The following is a 20,236-nucleotide window of genomic DNA, read 5'->3' on the forward strand; positions in this document are numbered from 1 at the left end:
CCCCAACGCCACTCTCCCTGCTTTCATAAACGTGTGACGTTAAGCTTTACGACTGGTTTATAACTCTCAATGTAAATTTAGCCCAAATGCCAATTGTTCTACTTTGTCACTGGGGGGGGGGGGGGGGGGAGAAAAGACCGGCTGGGCGCATTTTGTATTTTTTATTGCTGTAAAGTAAAAAACACGCCGACTTTGCAATAAATATGCACCAAATATTTTAATATTACTTGACGTCGTACCCGGTCTCCTCTTTTTCTTTTCCCATACAGGAAGAGAAAAATGTCGCATCAAGCGGGTCCAACATTTCACTCCCTTCCCAGACTATTTTAATGTATGACTTTAAATCTGTAAAGGCTTAAATGCTGTGTGGAATCCTGGGATTTGTAGCTTAGCAAGGTCTTTAGCCTCCTCTTTTAAAAAGTGCTGGGGCCTTACCAAACTGCAGACCCCAGGATTTTGTAGGATGGAGCCATGGAAGTTAAAGTGGTGCCAAACTGTATTATTTCTACAGCGTAGACGCACCCTAAGTCTTTAACAAATGTAGGTTTTGCCTTCATCAGAGGCAGCCAACCGGTGTAGTGTTGCACGAATAACTGTTTAGTGTTAATTTGCACTCCAACTCCCAGAATCCCCTAGCCAGCATTGCTAGTGAGCCAGAGGTTATGCTCAACCAGTTCCATTTCCAGCCAGCGAACAAATCCGGTCAAGTCACCATTTTCCACCAAGGGTCCAGACCAGTGTTTCCCAAATGTTGGTCCTCCAGATGTTTTGGACTTCAGCTCCCAGAATTCCTTACCATTGCCCAAGCCAGCTGGGACTTCTGGGAACTGAAGTCCACTTGAAGGATCCAAGTGTGGAAACCGCTGGTCCAGGCTAAAGGAAGACCCAGGAAAATAAGACTCCAGACAACTTGGGATCGGAGCAAGTTGGTGGCCAGATCTCAGAGGAACATCTCTAAAGGTTCACGCTCAAAGGACCCTGAGGAACCAAATAAGAGTAACACCAGGATGACCTGAGATGCTCAACCCAACCCACGCATGACCTGAGATGCTCAACTCAACACATGCATGACCTGAGCTGCTCCATCACTCCATGACTTTCTTGGCTTTTAAGAAACGCCTGAGGCCAAAGACTTGCCAAGTGGTCAGACCCACCAGGCTGAGCATAGAGAAGACGCTGAAGTGGAAGACGCGCATTCGGGTAGATTCTGCAAAGAAAAAAAGGAAAATTCGTATCAGAACTCATTATTTGTTGTTGTCCATCACCATCAAGTCACCTTGGACTTATGGCGACTCTATGAATGATAAAGGTGGAGAAGGAGGAGAGAAACCAGGAGAGAAGAAGGGTGGACAGCCTCAGAGTCTTTCCTGGGTCTGGGGACATAAGCCACGCAACCCCAAATGTACGCACAAACCACTCACCATTGGTGTCTCGCATCTCCTCCTTGCGTTGCTTAATGAAGGCAAAGTCTTTGGCGATGGATTCGGAAAGGTCCTCAAGCCGGCGCAGATCCACCTCCAGGGGCTTGAGTTTCTCTGTTTTTGCAACCTGTGGCAAAAGGAAAAGAGCAAGGCAAGCCCACTTCCAGGCTGGGCTAAACAGTGCGCTGTTCATGCTCAGACTCTGCATTTGAAGAAGTGGGGGGCACACAAAAGGCCTATGCTCCCATTATCCTTTGCACCCTCCCCATGCCAGGAGGCTAGCCCAGCTTGCCAGCCAGAGCCACCTGCCAAGGGGGCAGCCCTATTTGGAGTCAACCCTGGCAAACCAAGCGTTGTACTCACATGTTCGTAATTCCGGGCCTCCACACCGCGCTTGATGTTGAGAGTGACCAGTTGGTCAGGGACCTGGGAGTTCCCTGGAAGACCCAATGAAAAAATCATCATCATCACCATCATCCTGCTTTCCCCAGAAACTTAGTACCCAAATACATGATTGGTAAGGAAAGGGGAGCCAGAGTGGTGTGGTTGTTTGAGCATTGGACCCTGAGACTAGGATTCAAAGATATAGCCATGTTAGTCTGTAGAATCAGTACGCAGAGAGATCTTGTTGCACCTTTGAGACTCACTGGAAGAAAGAAATTGGCAGCATGAGCTTTGATAGACTTCAGTCTACTTCCTCAGATGCATTTGGGAAGTAGACTCAAATACATCTGAGGAAGTAGATTTAAGCCTACGGAAGCTCAAGCTGCCAATTTCTTTCTTTTGGTTAGTCTCAAAGATGTTGAGAAGTTGGTGTTAACCAGGTGCCCACCCTTGGTTTCCTCTTGTACCTGGCCGTCCGCGGCTCTGAAAGCAAATCTCGTAGATGTCACAATCCTCGGTGATAAAGCTAAGCTGGCCTTTCTTGGCGTCTTCCTTGGAGTAAAGGAGGTGTCCAACGGAGTCGGTGACCTGAGTGGAGAAAAGGGCCGTGAGATCAATTCGCCCGGAGCAAGAGTGCGTTTGGACACATGTGAAGTAGAAAGGGAACGAAGGAGGACGAATCCCGTGCAGAAACTCAATTCAAACTAAAAACAGCCTGCATTGGTCATGAAGCCTAGTGGTCTACATTAGGCAAGTCACACTCTCTCAGCCTTGTAGGAAGGCAAATGCAAACCCTCCTTGCCAAGAAAATCCCAGGATGGGTTTGTCTTTTGCGGTGTGCCTTCATTTCCAAATTATGGAGACTCTAAGAAGAGTATATTTTGTGCACAACTGTGAAAGCTGGAGAGGGAAGAAAGCTGGCAGGGAAAGGATCGTCTCTTTTGAAATGTGGCGCCGATTTTGTAGATGTTACGGATGAAGCGGACGGACGGACGGCCCCAAAGACAAATAAACGGGTCCAAGAGCAAACTAAGCCCAAACTTTCCCTGGAAGCCAGGATGACTAAAGGGAGGCTGGCGCACTTCCGATGCATCATGGCAAGCCATGACTCACTGGGAAAGAGCATGGTGCTTGGGCCAATTGCTAGTCAGCAGGAAAAAGCCAGAGAGCGCGCATAACAGATGGGTTGATTTAGCCAAGGAAGCCTGGCTTTGCAAGACCTGAGCATGACTCTTGGCAAGAAGGTGCATCTGCACTGTAGAAATAATGCAGTTTGGCACCACTTTAAATACTCCTAGAGAATCGTTTTTGTGAGTCGATGTGCCTTCCACAACGTGACAATAAAGTTTAAAACTGCCCAAACCATCTAAAACAGCATAAAGTAACATTAAAATACACAAACGTTAAGACATGACTAAAACTAGTCTATATATGTCTATCTCTATCTATCTATCTGACTATAAAATAAATACAAGATGTAATAGAACTTATATCCTGGCTTGTTTGTCTCTCTCTCTCTCTCTCTCTCTCTCTCTCTCTCTATCTATCTATCTCTATCTATTTATCTCTATATCTATCTAGCTATCAATCATAGATATAATACATCTTGGCTAGTTCTCCATCCATCCATCCATCCATCCATCCATCCATCCATCCATCTATTTCTGTCTATCTATATATCTATATTTATCTAGCTATATAATAGATCTTGGCTAGTTTATATCTATCTATCTATCCATCCATCCATCTATGTCTATTTGTCTATCTTATATAATAGACTTTGTCTAGTTTTTCTATCTAGCTGTCTATCTATCTATTGCTGTATCTATTTATCTAAATATAATAGATCTTGGCTAGATTATCTATCTATCTATCTGTCTATCTATCACTTGTCTATCATTTACCTATACCTCTTCATCTCTCTATCTCTCTATCATAGATAGATAGATATAGATATAGATATAGATCTTGGCTAGCTCCTATCTATCTATCTATCTATCTATCTATCTATCTATCTATCTATCTATCTATCTATCATCTAATCAATATTATTGCTTGATCAGCAACACACTGCTTTTGCTCCAGCATCTTTTAGTCAGAGATTTTGGGAGGGCCTTCCTTTGCAGGGCATCCCAGCAAGCTGCAACTCCTTGGCAGTTCCTCCAAAGCGGTATGGAAGTGGGTTATTTCTGTAGTGCAGATGCCAGGACCCAAGCCTTTTCCCTCCTCACCTTGAGGTCGATGCTGATCCCTGGAGAAACCTCATACTCTCCAGTCACCATCACATCTTGCTTCAATGCCTCCTTCAAGCACTTGGGGGTCTCTGGGGGGAGATGGAAGGAGAGAGCCCAGCATCCCCAGACCATCAGCAGAAACACCAGCATCCCTTCCATCGCCTTCCTGCACCAGATCCTTAGAAAGATCCCCCAGAAAGACACGTGTCAGGGCTTTCAGACGAGACACACCTTTGCCTTGAATTACAAAAACCCAGAAACAAAAAAGGACCTGGTCCCTTTAAATGCTCCTTTGCAGCCCTCCCTTTCTTGCATGCATGGATGCATGCAATTGCACATTGCAAACACATCTGGGCTGAGCTAGTTCCTGGAAGGGGAGGGTTTGACTTTGGCATCACTTTGGAATTCTGGGAGTTGTAGTTTATTGTCTCCCTACCCCTGGCAGCTTAAAGTGGGGTCAAACCAGATCCTTCTGCAGTGCATCAATGCAGCCCTAAGGCAGCTCTGATCCTTTTGGGTCTCTTTTCCTTTGCAAAGCTCTTAGGAGTTGCTGGGGCTTGCTTTTGGGAATATGTGTGTGTGTATATATATATATATGTATGTATGTATGTATGTCATTTTATATAAGGGACACCCCCCCCAAAAAAAAAAACTGTTCAATTGCTCCCTTCATCTTCTTTGCAGCAGCAGCAGCAACAACAACAACCCTGCTTATGTTATTCTATTGAACATCCATGGCTTTTGGTACCCATGCCAGGTCCTGGCACCAAACCCCAGCCGATGCCAAGGGCCCACTGTACATTTTAAGCTGGCTTGCTTTTAAAAAGAGAAATGAAAAGGGCCCTTTGAGTCTCACTTTTGAACGCTGGAGACAGACAGAAGAGGAAGAAGAGGATTAGGATCCGATGGCAGCAGAATGAATGGAGGAAAGTGGCACCTGTTGGGTCGGCACCAAGCAAGCTGCTGAAAGCGCAGAAGCCCTGCCAATCAATATCAAAAGGGGTGGCGGGTGCCAACATGCCAGTGGCTTGGTCCAAATGGCAACTGTTCCCCCTCTGTACTCCAGCCACCCACCCATCCGCCCTTCGCACTCAGAGCCACCAACAGGCCTCTGGTTGTGAGTCACTCCAGTTGTGGTTCATCATCCCTTTGGCACCTGATCTGTCATTCCACTCCTCTGAGTCACCCAGGTTTTTGGTGATGATGGGCACTTGCTGGTTGCCGATGCTTTCCCTCCTCCTTTCGCCGCCCCCTTTTGCCACCCACGCTTTGGGGGCAAATGGGGCAAACAGGTGAGTCACTAAAACCCATAATCCCCAACCTTTCACCTTGACCTCTCATACAAATCACTAGCACCTTCTCTCTTGCCCGCATGTGCCAAAGCTTTCTCCACCCCAAAAACTAGTCATCTGAGGATGCCCTCCCCATTTGATTCCTCCTTAATGTGTGGGAAAGTGCTCTGTACATGCTCAGAGGCACCTTTCCTTCCTACAACTTTGCTGGTGTTGCGGGCCTTCAAGTCGTTTCCGACTTACAGCAGATCCTGCTGCAAGATTTTCTTGGCAAGGTTTGCTCCAAGGGGTTTTTTAGCCATTGCCGTCCCTATGAGGCTGAGAGAGTGTGACATGATTAGTAGGTGAGCAGGGATTCGAACCTGGGTCTCCAGAGTCATCGTCCAACGCTCGCACCACCGCATCGCACTGGCTCCCTCATGTGACATTTTCACTTATAGAACCAGTGTGGCATATTGTGGTTTCAGTGTTGGACTGTCGGTGACACTCCCTCGGCCGCAAAGGATGGCAAGGGCGAACCCCCGCTGAGGAAACTTGCCAAGGAAACCCCAGGATAGGCTTGCCCTTGGGTGGCCATAAGTCGGAAAGGACTTGTTGGCACACAACAACAACGACAACAACAGTGAGACTGGGTCAGGGCAAAATCTAGCCATATCCGCTTGGGCAGAGAAGGCTGGCATCTGGTGCTCTCTTTCTAGTTCGCTTCTAGTCATTTGAGTGCTGGACTATGACACTGTCTCAGCCTTGGAGGATGGCAAGGGCAAACCCTCTTTGAAGAAACTTGCCAGGTTTACCTTAAGTTCTCCATAAGTGAAAAATGACTTGCCCAGGAACAATCATGCCACCTCTTTCCCGTATCTTCCCTGGGCATAGTTTCCCAAAGTTTTTATCCACAGGGAAACCAGATCACACTGGTGGCAACCTAGTGACCACTGTTCCCTTAGGGTCTCCATAAGCGAAAGGTGCCCAGGAACAATCATGCCACCTCTTTCCCTTCTCTTCCCTGGGCTCTCCATTGGGCATAGTTGCCAAAAACATTTCTCTGCAGGGAAATCATATTACGCTGGTGGCAACCTAATGCCATGAAGTGACCATAACGTCTCCATAAGTGAAAAATGACTTGGAGGTGCCCAGGAACAACCATGCCACCTCTTTCCTTGGGCTCTCCAGTGGGCATAGTTTCCCAAAAGCTTTTCTCATCAGATCACACTAGTGGCAACCTACTGCCTTGAAGCGACCACCGTTTCCCTCCTTGCCCATGGTTTGACCTCCTGGCCCCAATCCCTCTCCTTTTCTCAGCTCCTTTGATTCAGGAGGAAAGGAAGGAGAGCCAGGCCCAGATCCAAGCCACATCCTTGAAACGTGAGTGAGTCGACTCCGGGAGGAAGAGGAAGAGTGACTAACCCCAAAAGTATATAGAGCAGCCTCACAGGTCCTGCCAACTATGTGAGACTCGAAGTGCAACTCATTGCCATCGGGATTCTTTGGACCTGGGCCATGACATGCTTACTGGGTTCCATGTGCGAGTCGAAGCCACATGGGATGGGAACTCCCTGGCTGGGCTTCACACGGTAAGCGCAAGGGAGAGCATCATCTCTGCAATGCACCACTTTTCTTGTTCTTTCGGAACAATGCCAGCCTTACTGATTCAAGGGGTTGGACTAGATGACCCTTAAGGTCCCTTCCGACTTTCTATGATCCTATGATTCCTCCTCCTGCAACTGCTGGGACGCTGCTGTTTTGGCTACATAAAGCTGCACAACCAAAGAGTTTGCTATTAGTACGTATGATGGTCGCATCCACATCGATGGGGCAGCGAATCCGCTCTGGGTTTTAGTTGGAAATGCAAAGGTGTGCTATCCGAAGAACTGAGCTTGATCTTCCAAGCAAGTTTGGCACTTTAGATAGTTCCTCTGCCGGGACGGATTCTCTCCTGGCAGAGGGAATAAGAGGACACCTAGAGGTTAAGGCGACCCTGTTTGTGTCCGCTAGATGATGCCCCCCGGAAGAGAAGGCAAACCCTTCTGGGAAATGTCAGCTCTATCAACGGTCTTGATAGCTCTGCCAACGGCCAGCTGTATCAGTGGTCAGCTCTGTCAATGACCAGCTCTGCCAATGGTCATCCGTGTCAATGGTCAGCTGTGTCAATGGACAGCTTTGGCAATAGATAGCTCTGCTAATGGCTAACTCTGCCAATGGCCAGCTCTGCCAACGGCCAGCTGTGTCAATGACCAGCTGTGTCAATGGTCAGCCATGTCAATGGTCAGCTGTGTCAATGACCAGCTCTGCCAATGACCAGCTCCTCCAATGGCCAACTTGGCCAACGGCCAGCTGTGTCAATGGTCAGTTGTGTCAATGACCAGTTCAGCCAAAGGCCAACTCTGCCAGTGGACAGCCACCAATGGCCAGCTCTGCCAACGACCAACTCTGTCAAAGGCCAGCTCTGCCAACGACCAACTCTGTCAAAGGCCAGCTCTGCCAACTGCCAGCTCTTTTGATAGCCTGCTCTGCCAATGGCTAGCTGTCTTCACAGAGCTTTGGAAATAATACACACAGACGCACACAGACACAGATGCGCGCGCACACACACACACACAGAGTATAGGGGGAAATATTGGGGTGAGGGCGAATACAGAGACAATTCCTTTTTTCGGAATACAGGGGAAATTACTTTTTGAACTCCAAATCTCAGACTCCCTGACTATTTTTGGCCGGGGGATACTGAGCTTTGTAGTCCAAAAAGAGCCAAGCTTCCAAGCTCAGTTTCTTTCTGCCACCGCTTTCCTTCGGCCTCCCAAGACCCCTGCAGCATTGCCCTTCTTTGTACCCTCCCTGTACCAATCCAAACAGGGCCTCTCTCGGTGCCCCTCGAGGCCCTGTTTGGATTTGGGGACATGCCATGGGTCTCGGACGGGTGGCTTTTCCCCCTTCCTTCAAGGTGAGTCAGCCACGTTCTCGGCGGGTGTCTCACATCCTGCCCAGATCCCAAGCAAGAAGGGACTTTTCGGTTAACCCTCTGAGCTCCAAAGGGGATCTTCTCTTTCCATCTTCAGGAGAGAATGAGCCCCAGTTGCCTGGCTTCAGATTTTGGACTTCCTAGCCATCGAGATGTTACTGGGTTGCAACTCCCATTGTCCCCAAACACCAGGCCTGATGGGATCGGGAGTCCAACTGGTTAGATGTTCCTCCAGATTCGAGCCAGGACCATCGCCACTGGAAGCTGGCACAATGGCCTCATTCCCACTACCTTTTAAACCGGATCGCAACCCCGGTTCCCATTTAACCCTCATCTTTTTTTACACTGGCATCTTTTCAGATCAATCGATTCCGCGCAAGTGTGAACCAGATGCGGATCGAAACCGATTTACATTTGCCCTTTGGCCGGCTGGAGCGGGTCCATTTTGAACTGATCTGTTTGTGAATGTGAACCACAAGTGGGTCATTTTAGAGGGAAGAGATGTGATCGGGGCAAATGTGGCGGGAACCATGTCGAACAGATCCATCGATCCAGATTGCACACCGATTTATCTGAAAGTGGGAATGAGGACCAAGAAGTGGAGTCTTCTTTGGAGGTCTTCAAGCAGAGGCTGGATGGCCATCTGTCAATGGGGGTGCCTTGATGGTGAGTTCCTGCATGGCAGAATGGGGTTGGTCTGGATGGCCTTTGGGGTCTCTTCCAACTCTATGGTTTTGCGGTTCATTTCCAGAGCTTGCCAAGTTCCTTTTCTGGAACTGCAAAAGGAACTTTCTCAAGCTTTGCAGCTCTAGGGAGACACTTCCCCATCTCAGCCCCAGTGGAAGAGACTCAGAGGAGCTTCTCTGTCGAGGTTTCCAGGCCCTGGCTCCTTTCCCATTAGGGGAAAAAGGGGGGATTTCCCTGCCTTATCTGCCCACGAGGTTGTGAGTCACCCCAGTAAAGGCATCTGGGTCACACCGGCATGAGAAACAGGCACACTTTCATGAAGGACAGATTCACATCTCCACGCCGATTCAGAACCGGTTTGGCATTGCCACTACGTTTACCACCACCGGATCTCTCCGTGCCGTTTTAACCCTATACGATTATTAATTATAATTAACCCTATGTAATGGTTAGTAGACATTATTATTATTATTATTATTATTATTATTATTATTATTATTATTATTTTAACCCAATTAAATTATATATATACACACACACACACACACACACACACACACACACACACACACACGGAGATATAGATTATATATAGAGAGAGATTATATATATATATATATATATATATATATAGAGAGAGAGAGAGAGAGAGAGAGAGAGAGAATATAGATGATGATGATAGATATAGATATAGATAATTATATATATAGAGAGATTATATACATGATCATAGAGATATAGATTATATATAGAGCGAGATTATATACATATAGAGAGATATTATAGATGATAGACATAGAGAGATATAGATATATATATATAGAGAGAGATTATAGATGATAGACATAGATAGATATAGATATATATATAGAGAGAGAGATTATAGATGATAGACATAGATAGATATAGATATATATATATAGAGAGAGATTATAGATGATGATAGATAGAGAGTTTATATATATATATATATATATATATATATATATATATAGAGAGAGAGAGAGAGAGAGAGAGAGAGATTATAGATGATAGATGATAGATTGAGAGATCGATTCATAGCTAAATAGCTGGACCCATAGCTTGATTCATAGCTCGAGAGATCATGAGATCCATCCATGGCTGAGAGATCGACCCATAGCTTGATCTCCTCTTAGAGAAGTCCCTGGTTCTCTCAAAGAGAGGCACGTGAAAAAACCCTGGCCAAAGGGGAACCCTTTCCCAGACGCGCCAAACAGGAAGGCACCAGGCCATATAAGGGCATCTACGTCACCGCCCTGTGAGTCAGCCCTCGGAACGTACCAAGCGGGGCTCGGCCGCGGGGGGATCCTGGGCTCCCTGGATCCTTAGAGAGGGATCCTCTGAAAGGCGGGGGAGTGGATCCCTGCCCCAGTGGATGGGATCTCCTCCCTGGAGTCGGGGGCAGCGGTGGGGCTGGGATTTCAGGGCCAGAAAACCATTGCGGGGTTTGGGTTGTTGTTCCTTTGCCCCCCTCCGAGGCTTGGAGTAAAGAGGCCCGGGAGATCCCCATTCATAAAAAAGTCCTTGTGGGGCTGAGCCCAGGCAGAGATGTTCAAGGACTACGGCGGGGGGAGGCCACGTTTCCAGGGCCAGCCAGCCCCACTGCCACCAGCCCAGCAGCAGGTAAGGAGACCCTACTTTCTCCATTTGGCACTCTGCACATGCCCAGGAGCCCTACAGGCCCCAAAGGCACCAAATTGCCCCTGATCCTGGATGCTAAGCAGGGTCAGCCCTGGTTGGAACTTGGGTGGGAGATCGACAACCAATCCTAAGGGCTGTAGGATAGATTTCAGAAGCCAAAACCGCCCCTGAGTATATCCCTTGCCTACTTTTATGCACTCTGCACATGCCTAGGGGTCCTACAGGTACCCAAGGCACCAGATTGCCTCTGATCGTAGATGCTAAGCAGGGTCAGCCCTGGTTAGGACTTGGGTGGGAGACCGACGGTGAATCCCAGGGGCTGTCAGCTAGATTTCAGAGGAAAGAATTGGCAAATATATTATTATTATTATTATTATTATTATTAGAGTCATAGGGTTGGAAGACACCACAAGGTACCCTAAATGCACCAGATATTTGTATTAATATCTCATACTAGTACTGTATTACTATTAGGATGTATTTAATTATTAATTAAATTATTATTATTGTCGTTATTTTGTTGATATTATGTGTGTGTTGTTTGCCATTTTCGACTAACCATAAGCGAACCTATCTGTGTATTCTGTGTATTCCTGCATGGCAGAATGAAGGGGTTGGACTGGATGGCTCTTGGGGATCTCTTCCAACTCTATGTATTCTATGTATTCCTGCATGGCAGAATGGGGTTGGGGTTCTCTTGGTAGGATTTGTCCAGAGGAGGTTTGCCTTTGCCTCCCTAGACTACAAATCCCAAAAATCTATATCCTTGGAATTATAGTACTATAAGAGAGCCAGCATGATGTACATTGGACTATGACTTTGGGAACCCAGATTCGAATCCACAGGATGATAGGCCTTTGGTCTTACCTAGCAAGGCTCTCATTTTAGCCTCTGAAAATCAGGAATCGAACCTCCTTCTTCCAAGGCAATCTACCTCTCCAAGCCAGAGAGTGAGAGCAAGCATGGCATCATGAATTGAGTGTTGGATTTGGACTCTGAAAGGTCAGATTTGAGATCTCTGCTTAGGCATGGAAACCTACTAGTAACTTTAGGAGTTCCTGCATGGCAGAATGGGGACTGGATGGCCCTTGGGGTCTCTTCCAACTCTAGGATTCTATGTATTCCTGCATGGCAGAATAGGGTTGGACTGGATGGCCCTTGGGGGTCCCTTCCAACACTATGTATTCTATGCATCCCTGCATGGCAGAATGGGGTTGGACTGGATGGCCCTTTGGTATCTCTTCCAACTTTATGTATTCTATGTATTCCTGCATGGCAGAATGAAGGGGTTGGACTGGATGGCCCTTGAGGGTCTCTTCCAACTTTATGAATTTTATGCATTCCTGCATGGCAGAATGGGATTGGTCTGGATGGCCCTTGGGGTCTCTTCCAATTCTATGTATTCTATGATTCAATAAGTGTTGTTGAAATGCAGAAATCAAAATTGTGGGTGAGGTACATCTCCAAAAGGAAGAGGATCTGCACTGCCACCTCAGTCCAAATATATTGGACTATAATTCCCATCACCCCTCCAAGGCAGCATGGCCCCAGATGGCAGCGACTAGCCCTAAGCCTTTGGAGATACCTTTGTCCATGCAGTCTGGGGATGATGGAGATGGTCACCTTCCAACCCCTTAAAGGCTATCCAGTTTTATTTCGCACAGATTTTTGGTGGACTCCATAGTCATGCCAAATAAAATGTGGTCCCCTTTCCATAGGAGGTGCAATCCTCCAAATGTTGTTGGACTGCAATTCCCATTATTCCTCACCTCACCTAGGCTAGGGATTTGCAAACCGACAGCATCTGGATTGCAAATGTTTGCAGGTTTGGAGCTTTTAGCGATGCATCTGCCAATGGGGATACTTTGATAGAGAGTTCCTGCATGGCAGAGGGGGGTTGGACTGGATGGCCCTTGGGTTCCCTTCCAACCCTATGTATTCTGTGTATTCCTGCATGGCAAAAGTATACAGAGGAAGGATGCCAGCCAATGCAGTCGATGGAAGGCTCTTTGGTTGCGGGAAATGGGGAAGGGGCTTCGCTTGCTATTGGGTAGGGGGTCTCCCTTTTGGTCTCCCTTCCAAATCTGCACCTGGGTCCTGGGGCTACGTACTTGGAGCAGGATGGGAGAGGTTGTGCTTTTCGTTGTTGCTGTGTCATCTTGTGCTGTGTCATCGCAAAGTGAGTCACTCCGAAGACAAGTCATCCTCCACAATGTCAGGGTGGGGGCCCTTCCTTTTGCTGCCCTCCTGGGATATCCAGTTTCTTTAGTCTATACTCACCTTCCTCTTTGCTTATGCAACATACCTGGGAACATCATGCACCTTCCCCATCTTGGGCCAAATGCCCTCCAGGCAGCCTACCTTGCAAGGAGGGCGGTGTCGGCGTGGGCGGTGATGCCATCATCCACACAGGGCACACTGCCGATCCCATCAGGACAGGCAAATCAGCCCTGCGTATCCCACAAAGGCAGGCAAATGAGTTGCCTGGCACCGGCGGGCAGGCAGTCATTTCGCATTACGTCCAACAGCCTTGCGAGGCAGGCCTCGGATTCGACTTTCTTAGGGTGCACTTTAGGGTGCCTTCAAGGCCTTTCCGACTTCGGACGAACCTGTCATGGGGTTTTGTGATGCCACTTGCCATCCTATGAGGCTGAGAGAGTGTGACTCGATCAAGGGCACCCAGACGGTTGTCAAAATGATGCAGTTCGATGCCGCATTGACTCCCAGGTCTCTACAGACTATATGACTACATGACTACAGATTATACGACTATAATATAGTCATCGTGGCGCAGTGGTTTAAACGTTGGATTACAACTCTGGAAATTTCCTGGACTATATATATATATATATATATAATGACTCTTTGGCTGGTGTTAGTTCTCACCTGAGTCACAGTTCTGGAGAATGCAAACCGTGTTTCATTATTCTGTGATTGACATCATGAAACTCTTGCCTTATATCTTTCCTCCTCGTATGGCTCCATATAGATCTTTTTGTCCTCCTTTGACTGGGCTTGTCCTCCGTTTCCGCTTTCTGCCCACAAAATCACTCTCCATTTGCGCATTGGCATTCCTAGGAGGGTTTGGAGACTGAAGTCTACGAAAGCTCACACTGCCAACTTCTTCCTTTCGTTTAATAATAATAGTAGTAGTAACAATAATAATAGAATTCAAAGATATAGCTGTGTTAGGAGTTTATCACATAAAGGAGATTGGGAGCTTATCCCATGAATGTTCGTGTAATTACGCGAAACAATTTCACCCGACGTTGCGCAAAATCCACCGTTAAAGTGGTCGCAAAGAAGCATCGATGCGCATCTTTTTCCTTTCAGGGTTTCGGCCACAATGCATTTCTGACATCACTTTATGTGATAACCATTTGCGCCATTACTCGCCTTTGTTGCTTTATTTGCAGGATGCTTTAAATGCGCTTTAATCTCTCTTTAATGCCGAAATTGGCCCCAGTGTGATAAACTCCGAAGTGGGCGGAATCGGTATTTAGAGAGGATCCTGTAACACCTTTGAGACTAAGGTGCTATAAGAGCTCTCTACATCTTGTTGCGAAGATAAAATGCAATGGCAAGGGGGCATCACATTGTGGTTTTCTCACCTCCTTGGAGTAAGAGTATAGATAGTAGATGTATGTATAATGAATTGATTTTCTCTCGGTTGCCCACCCAGCCTCTGCCAAAGTTGTCTGGGCATCCTTTTGCATTTCCATGAGCCCCAATTCAGGGCAACAGCACCTTTCACTCGTTCCGCATTCAACTTTGCTCCCTTCCCCACTCCTGGGTGGCATAGGAAGCCTAGTTCCAATTGTGCCATCTGGGGCTGGCATGAGCGGGCATTGGAAGTGCCCTTCCCTCACCCCAATGGCAGGTAGGGACATTATCAGGGAAAGATGGTAGGCCGATTCTGGGCCGGTTTCAATGCCTCACCCCGGGAGTAGGGCAAAGTGACGCCAGCACCCCACGCAGACGGCCGAGGCGTGACTCTTTCAAAGGAAAGGTGTGCCAGGTGCCTAGGGGCAAGGCTGTGCCTACCTGAGGGAAGTAGGTCAAGGAGTGTGGAAAGGGCACTGGGTGCATGCAGTGGCGGAGAAGGCGGCAGCTTCTGATTTAAGGGCTTCATCATGGTTCAGCCATAAAACGTCCAGAGGTAGCCGCGTCGGTCATGTAGCAAATCCAGTCATGTTTTACTCAGCGCCAGCTAAGGTTGTCGAAGGGTTTCACGGCTGGCATCCAGGGTTTTTAGGCTTCTGTGGCCATGTTCTAGAAGAGTTTATTCCTGACGTTTCACTGGCATCTGTGGCTGGCATCTTCAGAGGATGCTGGCATGGAAGTATATATAACCCTCTCTCTTCGAAGGCTTTCATGTGCGACATTCATGTTCTATCCAGACCTGGCTGTTAATCATAGTCTTTCCTTTCCTTTTCTTTCCTTATTTTATTTTGTTGTATTTGATTTTATTTTCTTCCCTCCCTCCCTCCTTCCAGAAGTACCAGTCTGACCCAGGGGCCGGCAGCAGCGGTGGCGCAAACGTCGGCAGTGCTGGCGCTTTCGTGCCCAACCTCAACGCCATTGCCACCAGCCATAGCCTTCAGTGGATGGTCCAGCCCACCATCATGGGGGCCTCTCCGAGGATCCCATCCTACCCACGGCCTTATCATTGCCCCCACTACGGCGCCGGCATCCGGCCGCACGTGATTCGCACCGCTGGCCCAATGTTAACGCCACGGAGGCGTCATCCAGAGCATGTAAGTAGTTGGACTGGGGGCTTTGGCACCAGGGATGTGATGAGAGTCTCTGGGTGAAGTCAAAGGCTTTCATGGGCAGCATCCATAGTATTTGTGGCTATGTGGCCATGTTCTCAAAGAGTTTTTTCCTGACCTTTCGCCAGCATCTGTGGCTGGCATCTTCAGAGAATGCTATGTTCCTTGTTTGTAGCATAACCGACGGAGGCACCCTTGTCCTCTAAGCATCAGAAAAGCCATAATGCCAATATACTCCCATAGATTATCTCCATAGTGTTTTGTGGGTTTTTCGGACCATGTTCTAGAAGAGTTCATTCCTGACTTTTCGCCAGCATCTGTGGCTTTGGCATCTTCAGAGAATGCTGGCATGGAAGAGAGTGGGGGTTATATATATATATAGGACAAAAGTCTCCTATAAACTCCTGGTTTGCATGTTGGATTCTCACCCCAACAAAAACCTTATTAGAAGAAATGGTGGCATATATATATATATATATATATATATATATATATATATATATATATCTGAATCAGAACCCAAAAATGTCTTTTGAATTCCAGATCCTTCCTGTTCTCTTGAAACCTTGCCCATGGTTTTGTGTAGCACTTCTGTCCTCTTGTGGCCACAAAAAGTACAGTTGGCTTTCCAAGTTCTTGTTGCTTCTTCCCTTGGGAAAAGGCGGAATATAAATACATATTATTATTATTATTATTATTATTATTATTATTATTATTATTCCAACAGACTGGGCCCAATTTCTGGCAGGGTACTTCTTGCAAACAACCCCTTGGGCTCATCCCACTTTTGGAAACGCGAGCTCTTGCTGTCGCTTCTCACGCCGTTTGAAAAGGAACTTGCCCCATTCTCGTCCCATTGCTCTCTATTATCCAATTGTCGTTGTGTGCCTTCGAGTCGTTTCCGATTCATGGCAATCCTAAGGTGAACCTATCCTGGGGTTTTCTTGGCCAGATTTGTTCAGAGGAGGTTTGCCATGGCCTTCCCTGAGGCTGAGAGAGTGTGACTTGCCCCAAACTCTGTGGTTCTCATGGCCAAGGGAGGAACCGAACCCCGATCTCCAGCGTTGTAGTCTGACACTCAAACCATTGCACCATGCACTTTGTACCCCCATCATATTCTAGTTGTAAGGTCTCCAAATTTGGGGGATAGAAGTGAACCTCTTAGAATGGATAGAACTGATATCCGCACACACTTTCTCTGCTGTTTTCCCACGTCTTTCCAAAAATAAGCATGTGGAGAGATGGCGAACCTATGGCATGCGTGCCAGAGGTGGCACTCAGAGCCCTCTCTGTGGGCACATGTGCCGTCGCCCCAGCACAGAGTTTGCCAGTGTTTGTTGCTAGAAAGCCAGAGGGATGTGGCACTTTGCAATAAATAACTGGGTTTTGAGTTGCAGTTTGGGCACTCAGCCTCTAAAACGGTTCACCATCACTGAAACTGACCGAAAGAAGGAAATTGGCAGCACCGGCTTTCCTAGACTTCGGTCTGCTTCCTCGGATGCATTTGAGGAATGCCATAAATGCATCTGAGGAAGTGGGCTGAAGTCCACGAAAGCTCCTGCTGCCAATTTCCTTCTTTCGGTGAGTCTCAAAGGCGCTACAAGATCTCTCCCATACTGATTCTACAGACGAATACGGCTATATCTTTGAATTTCCAACAAATAACTTGCTGGAGAACATAAGATGGAGGGTGGTATTGCTTACAGGCGTCCCGCCCGGGTCATTGGTGCGGATTTGGCACTAAAAAGTAGCTTATTAGCTATAACAATTGAGAATGGAGCTTATATCACGCTTGTGTCCCTCTCTAGCTGACCCCCGAAGAGGAAGAGCGGCGCCGTTTGCGACGGGAGAGGAACAAGTTGGCCGCCGCCAAATGCCGGAACCGACGGAAAGAGCTGACAGACACCTTGCAAGCAGTGAGTCGCAAACAATGCGCAGTATCCCATGAGTGATCTTTTTCTTTGTTGTGTTGCGTGCCTTCGAGTTGTTTCTGACTTCTGGAGACCCCAAGGCAAACCGATCAGGGGGTTTTCTTGGCAAGATTTGTTCGGAGGAGGTTTGCCAAGGCCTTCCCCTGAGGCTGAGAGAGTGTGACTTGCCAAAGGTCCCCCAGTGGGTTTCTTATCCTATCCTGTCCTATCTTATCCTGTTCTATCCTATCTTATCCTATCCTATGCTATCCTGCCCTATACTATACTATCCTATCCTGCCCTATACTATCCTATGCTATGCTATCCTATCTTATGATATCCTACCCATCCTGTCCTATGCTACCCTATCCATTCCTATCCTATACTATCCTATGCTATCCTATCCTGTCCTATATTATCCTATGCTATGCTATCCTATCCTATGATATCCTATCCTATCCTATCTTGTCCTATGATATCCTATCCTGTTGTCCTATCCTGTCCAGGGCTGAGCTAGAAATCGAACCGTGGCCCAAGTAGCATGGATTTAGATGTATATGAGTACTTTTAGCTTTTATTTGGTCATCTTTTTTTCTTGAACGCCTTTTAAAGCCTGTAGAGAGACCTTGTGGTGCCTTGGAGACTAGCCGAAATAAGGAAAACCTTCAGGGGCAGCTGTGCTGGCCATTTATTCACAAATGCAAACAAAACTCCATCAGTGATACCTTTTATTGGCCAAATAAAATGCACAATACACTTCTTGCAAGCTTTGAAAACTTGCCACAAGTCTACTGTGCATTTCCGGTTGGCCAATAAAAGGTATCCCTGATGAAAGAAAGACGTTTCAGTTTAGTTTCAAAGAAGGTGCTACAAGCTCTCTCTACAGACTGGTTTTAAACCTGCGTTTTCCCATCTTCTCCCCTTCCTCCTTCCAGGAGACGGACCAGTTGGAGGCCGAACAATCGGGGCTGAAGAAAGAGATTGCGGAGCTGCAGAAGCAAAAAGAGCGCCTGGAGCTGGTCCTGGAGGCCCACAAATTCTGCAAGGTCTGCAAAGTCCTGGGGGACTCATCCTCTTCGGAGGATGACGAAGAAAGCCACAGCCGGTCGACGACGGACGTGGCCCAGCATCCTGCCAAGCAAGGATCCCCGCCAGGGCCCAGCATCCCCCGTCGGGCTGCACCAGTGCCTCCCAGTATCACTTTGCCCCCCAGCGCCTTGCTGGAGCCGGAAGCGTTGCACACCCCGACCCTGATGTCCACTCCGTCTCTCACCCCTTTCACCCCCAGCTTGGTCTTCACCTATCCGACCCCCGGGGACCCCGACGCACCTTCGGGTTCGGGTTTCCCCCAAGAGCCCTGCTCCTCTGCCCACCGACGCAGCAGCAGTGGTGACCATTCCTCCGACTCCCTAAATTCGCCAACCTTGTTGGCGCTCTGAGGACGGCAAGGAGTCGTGGAAAGAGCTCTTTGGCCCAGGTCTAGTAGAGACTGCCAGGTTCTAGGTGCCAGGTTCTAGGTGATGCTTTACCATCCCAAAGCTTCTAAGAGACCACCTCTTTTAGAGCCCGCCAGGTTCTAGGTGCCAGGTTCTAGGTGATGCTTCACTATTCCAAAACTTCTAAGAGACTGCCTCTTTTAGAGGCTGCCAGGTTCTAGGTGATGCTTTGCCATTCCAAAACTTCTCTTCTTAGTGTCCGCATTTCCCGTGCTGGAACTCACCGACAGAACTGGCCAACGTCTCTTGCACCGGGGTCGAGGGACTAGTCCTCAAGAGTGACCACAGAACCCTTTTTATATATATATAAAAATGATAAACAGTGCCCTTATTCCAGAATACCGGAACTCTGACCTTCAATACTTTAGAACAGATTGTTAAGAAATATATATATATATTTCATGTGTTCCCTCTCCCTTTTTATAAATATACCTTTTTGCTCCATTCCTTTCCCCTTGTCTTCTGAAACTACCAGTTTTAGGGTTTTGGAGTGGGTTTCTGGATTAGCTAGGACAGTGGGACGGATTTTCCTAACCATATATATATATATATATATATATATATATATATATATATTTGTGATTTGCACCTGTTGCAATGTCATGTTTTGAAATGGTTGACAAATGGATGGGAAACCAAGCCACATTCGCTGTGCCAAAGGTCTGCTCTTGGCAGAGATGGAAAGGGTTAGAGCTGGTTTGTCGCTACAGGTTTCAGTTGGGATTTTTGGACTCTAGTTGCGGATACTGAAGGCCTGAGATTCAAAACTGACCACTACACTCCTGGAAGAGCTACTGTTATCCAATTTGGAGAACATTACGCACCCTTTCAAACCGGATGGAGAAACGAAATGGACCCTATTCATTCACCGTACCCTATAGATTCATCCATCCTTCATTCAGACTGACCTATAGCCTCCTGGATGAGGTGGGGTACCTATTTGCTGAATGTAGAAAGAGGTTATCTTATATGTATTTGAGTTTTCGGAGGGCAGGTCCTTCCTGGACCAAGGCCCTACCAAAATAAACGTATCAAGAAACAAATAGTATTACCGTCAAGGGCAATGTTGTTGGTCATTTCGCACTCACAGCTGCAATCCTCCCATCTACAACAGTCCATGCGAAAGGGATCTAGGGGCCCTAGTCAACCAGACGTTGCACCTGAGTCAATAGTGTGATGCGGCGGCTAAAAAGGCCAACGCGATTCTAGGCTGCATCGATAGAAGTCTTTCTCAGTTTGTAAGCCAGAGGGCAGGGTTTGCAAAAATTGTGGATGTGGGCTCCTGGTTTCTGCAATTCCTTCCCATAAGTCATTTTTATTATCTTGTCTTATGGTCCTCAAACAGGTTCCTCTAATGTTTTTGGATATCCTTCTCACACTTCATTGCCGTAGCACTATATTCTACTTTAACCACCATGGCAC

The 20,236-nt window shown here is 47.4% G+C and overlaps 2 protein-coding genes across 2 annotated transcripts; one reads left to right on the forward strand and one right to left on the reverse strand.

The window, feature by feature from the left end:
* Positions 1-106: 106 nt before the first annotated feature.
* LOC149302089 (transmembrane emp24 domain-containing protein 10-like) lies at positions 107-4,300 on the reverse strand. The gene is made up of 5 exons (XM_089483772.1): positions 4,037-4,300; positions 2,273-2,393; positions 1,785-1,858; positions 1,422-1,548; positions 107-1,207 (listed from the first exon to the last, which is right to left on the reverse strand). Exons 1-5 carry the CDS (start codon positions 4,196-4,198, stop codon positions 1,086-1,088), a joined length of 606 nt encoding a protein of 201 aa, XP_089339898.1. The 5' UTR covers positions 4,199-4,300; the 3' UTR covers positions 107-1,085.
* Positions 4,301-10,543: 6,243 nt separating this feature from the next.
* On the forward strand, positions 10,544-18,813 carry FOSL1 (FOS like 1, AP-1 transcription factor subunit). Its single transcript, XM_089483611.1, has 4 exons — positions 10,544-10,618; positions 15,133-15,393; positions 17,217-17,324; positions 18,254-18,813. The coding sequence occupies exons 1-4, from the start codon at positions 10,544-10,546 to the stop codon at positions 18,755-18,757; spliced, it is 948 nt and encodes a 315-aa protein (XP_089339737.1). The 3' UTR covers positions 18,758-18,813.
* The last annotated feature ends 1,423 nt before the right edge of the window (positions 18,814-20,236 follow it).

Source organism: Sceloporus occidentalis, unplaced genomic scaffold (genome assembly GCF_023333645.1).
Source record: "Sceloporus occidentalis isolate IW3139 unplaced genomic scaffold, rSceOcc1.0.p SCAF_20, whole genome shotgun sequence".
NCBI lineage: Eukaryota > Metazoa > Chordata > Lepidosauria > Squamata > Phrynosomatidae > Sceloporus > Sceloporus occidentalis.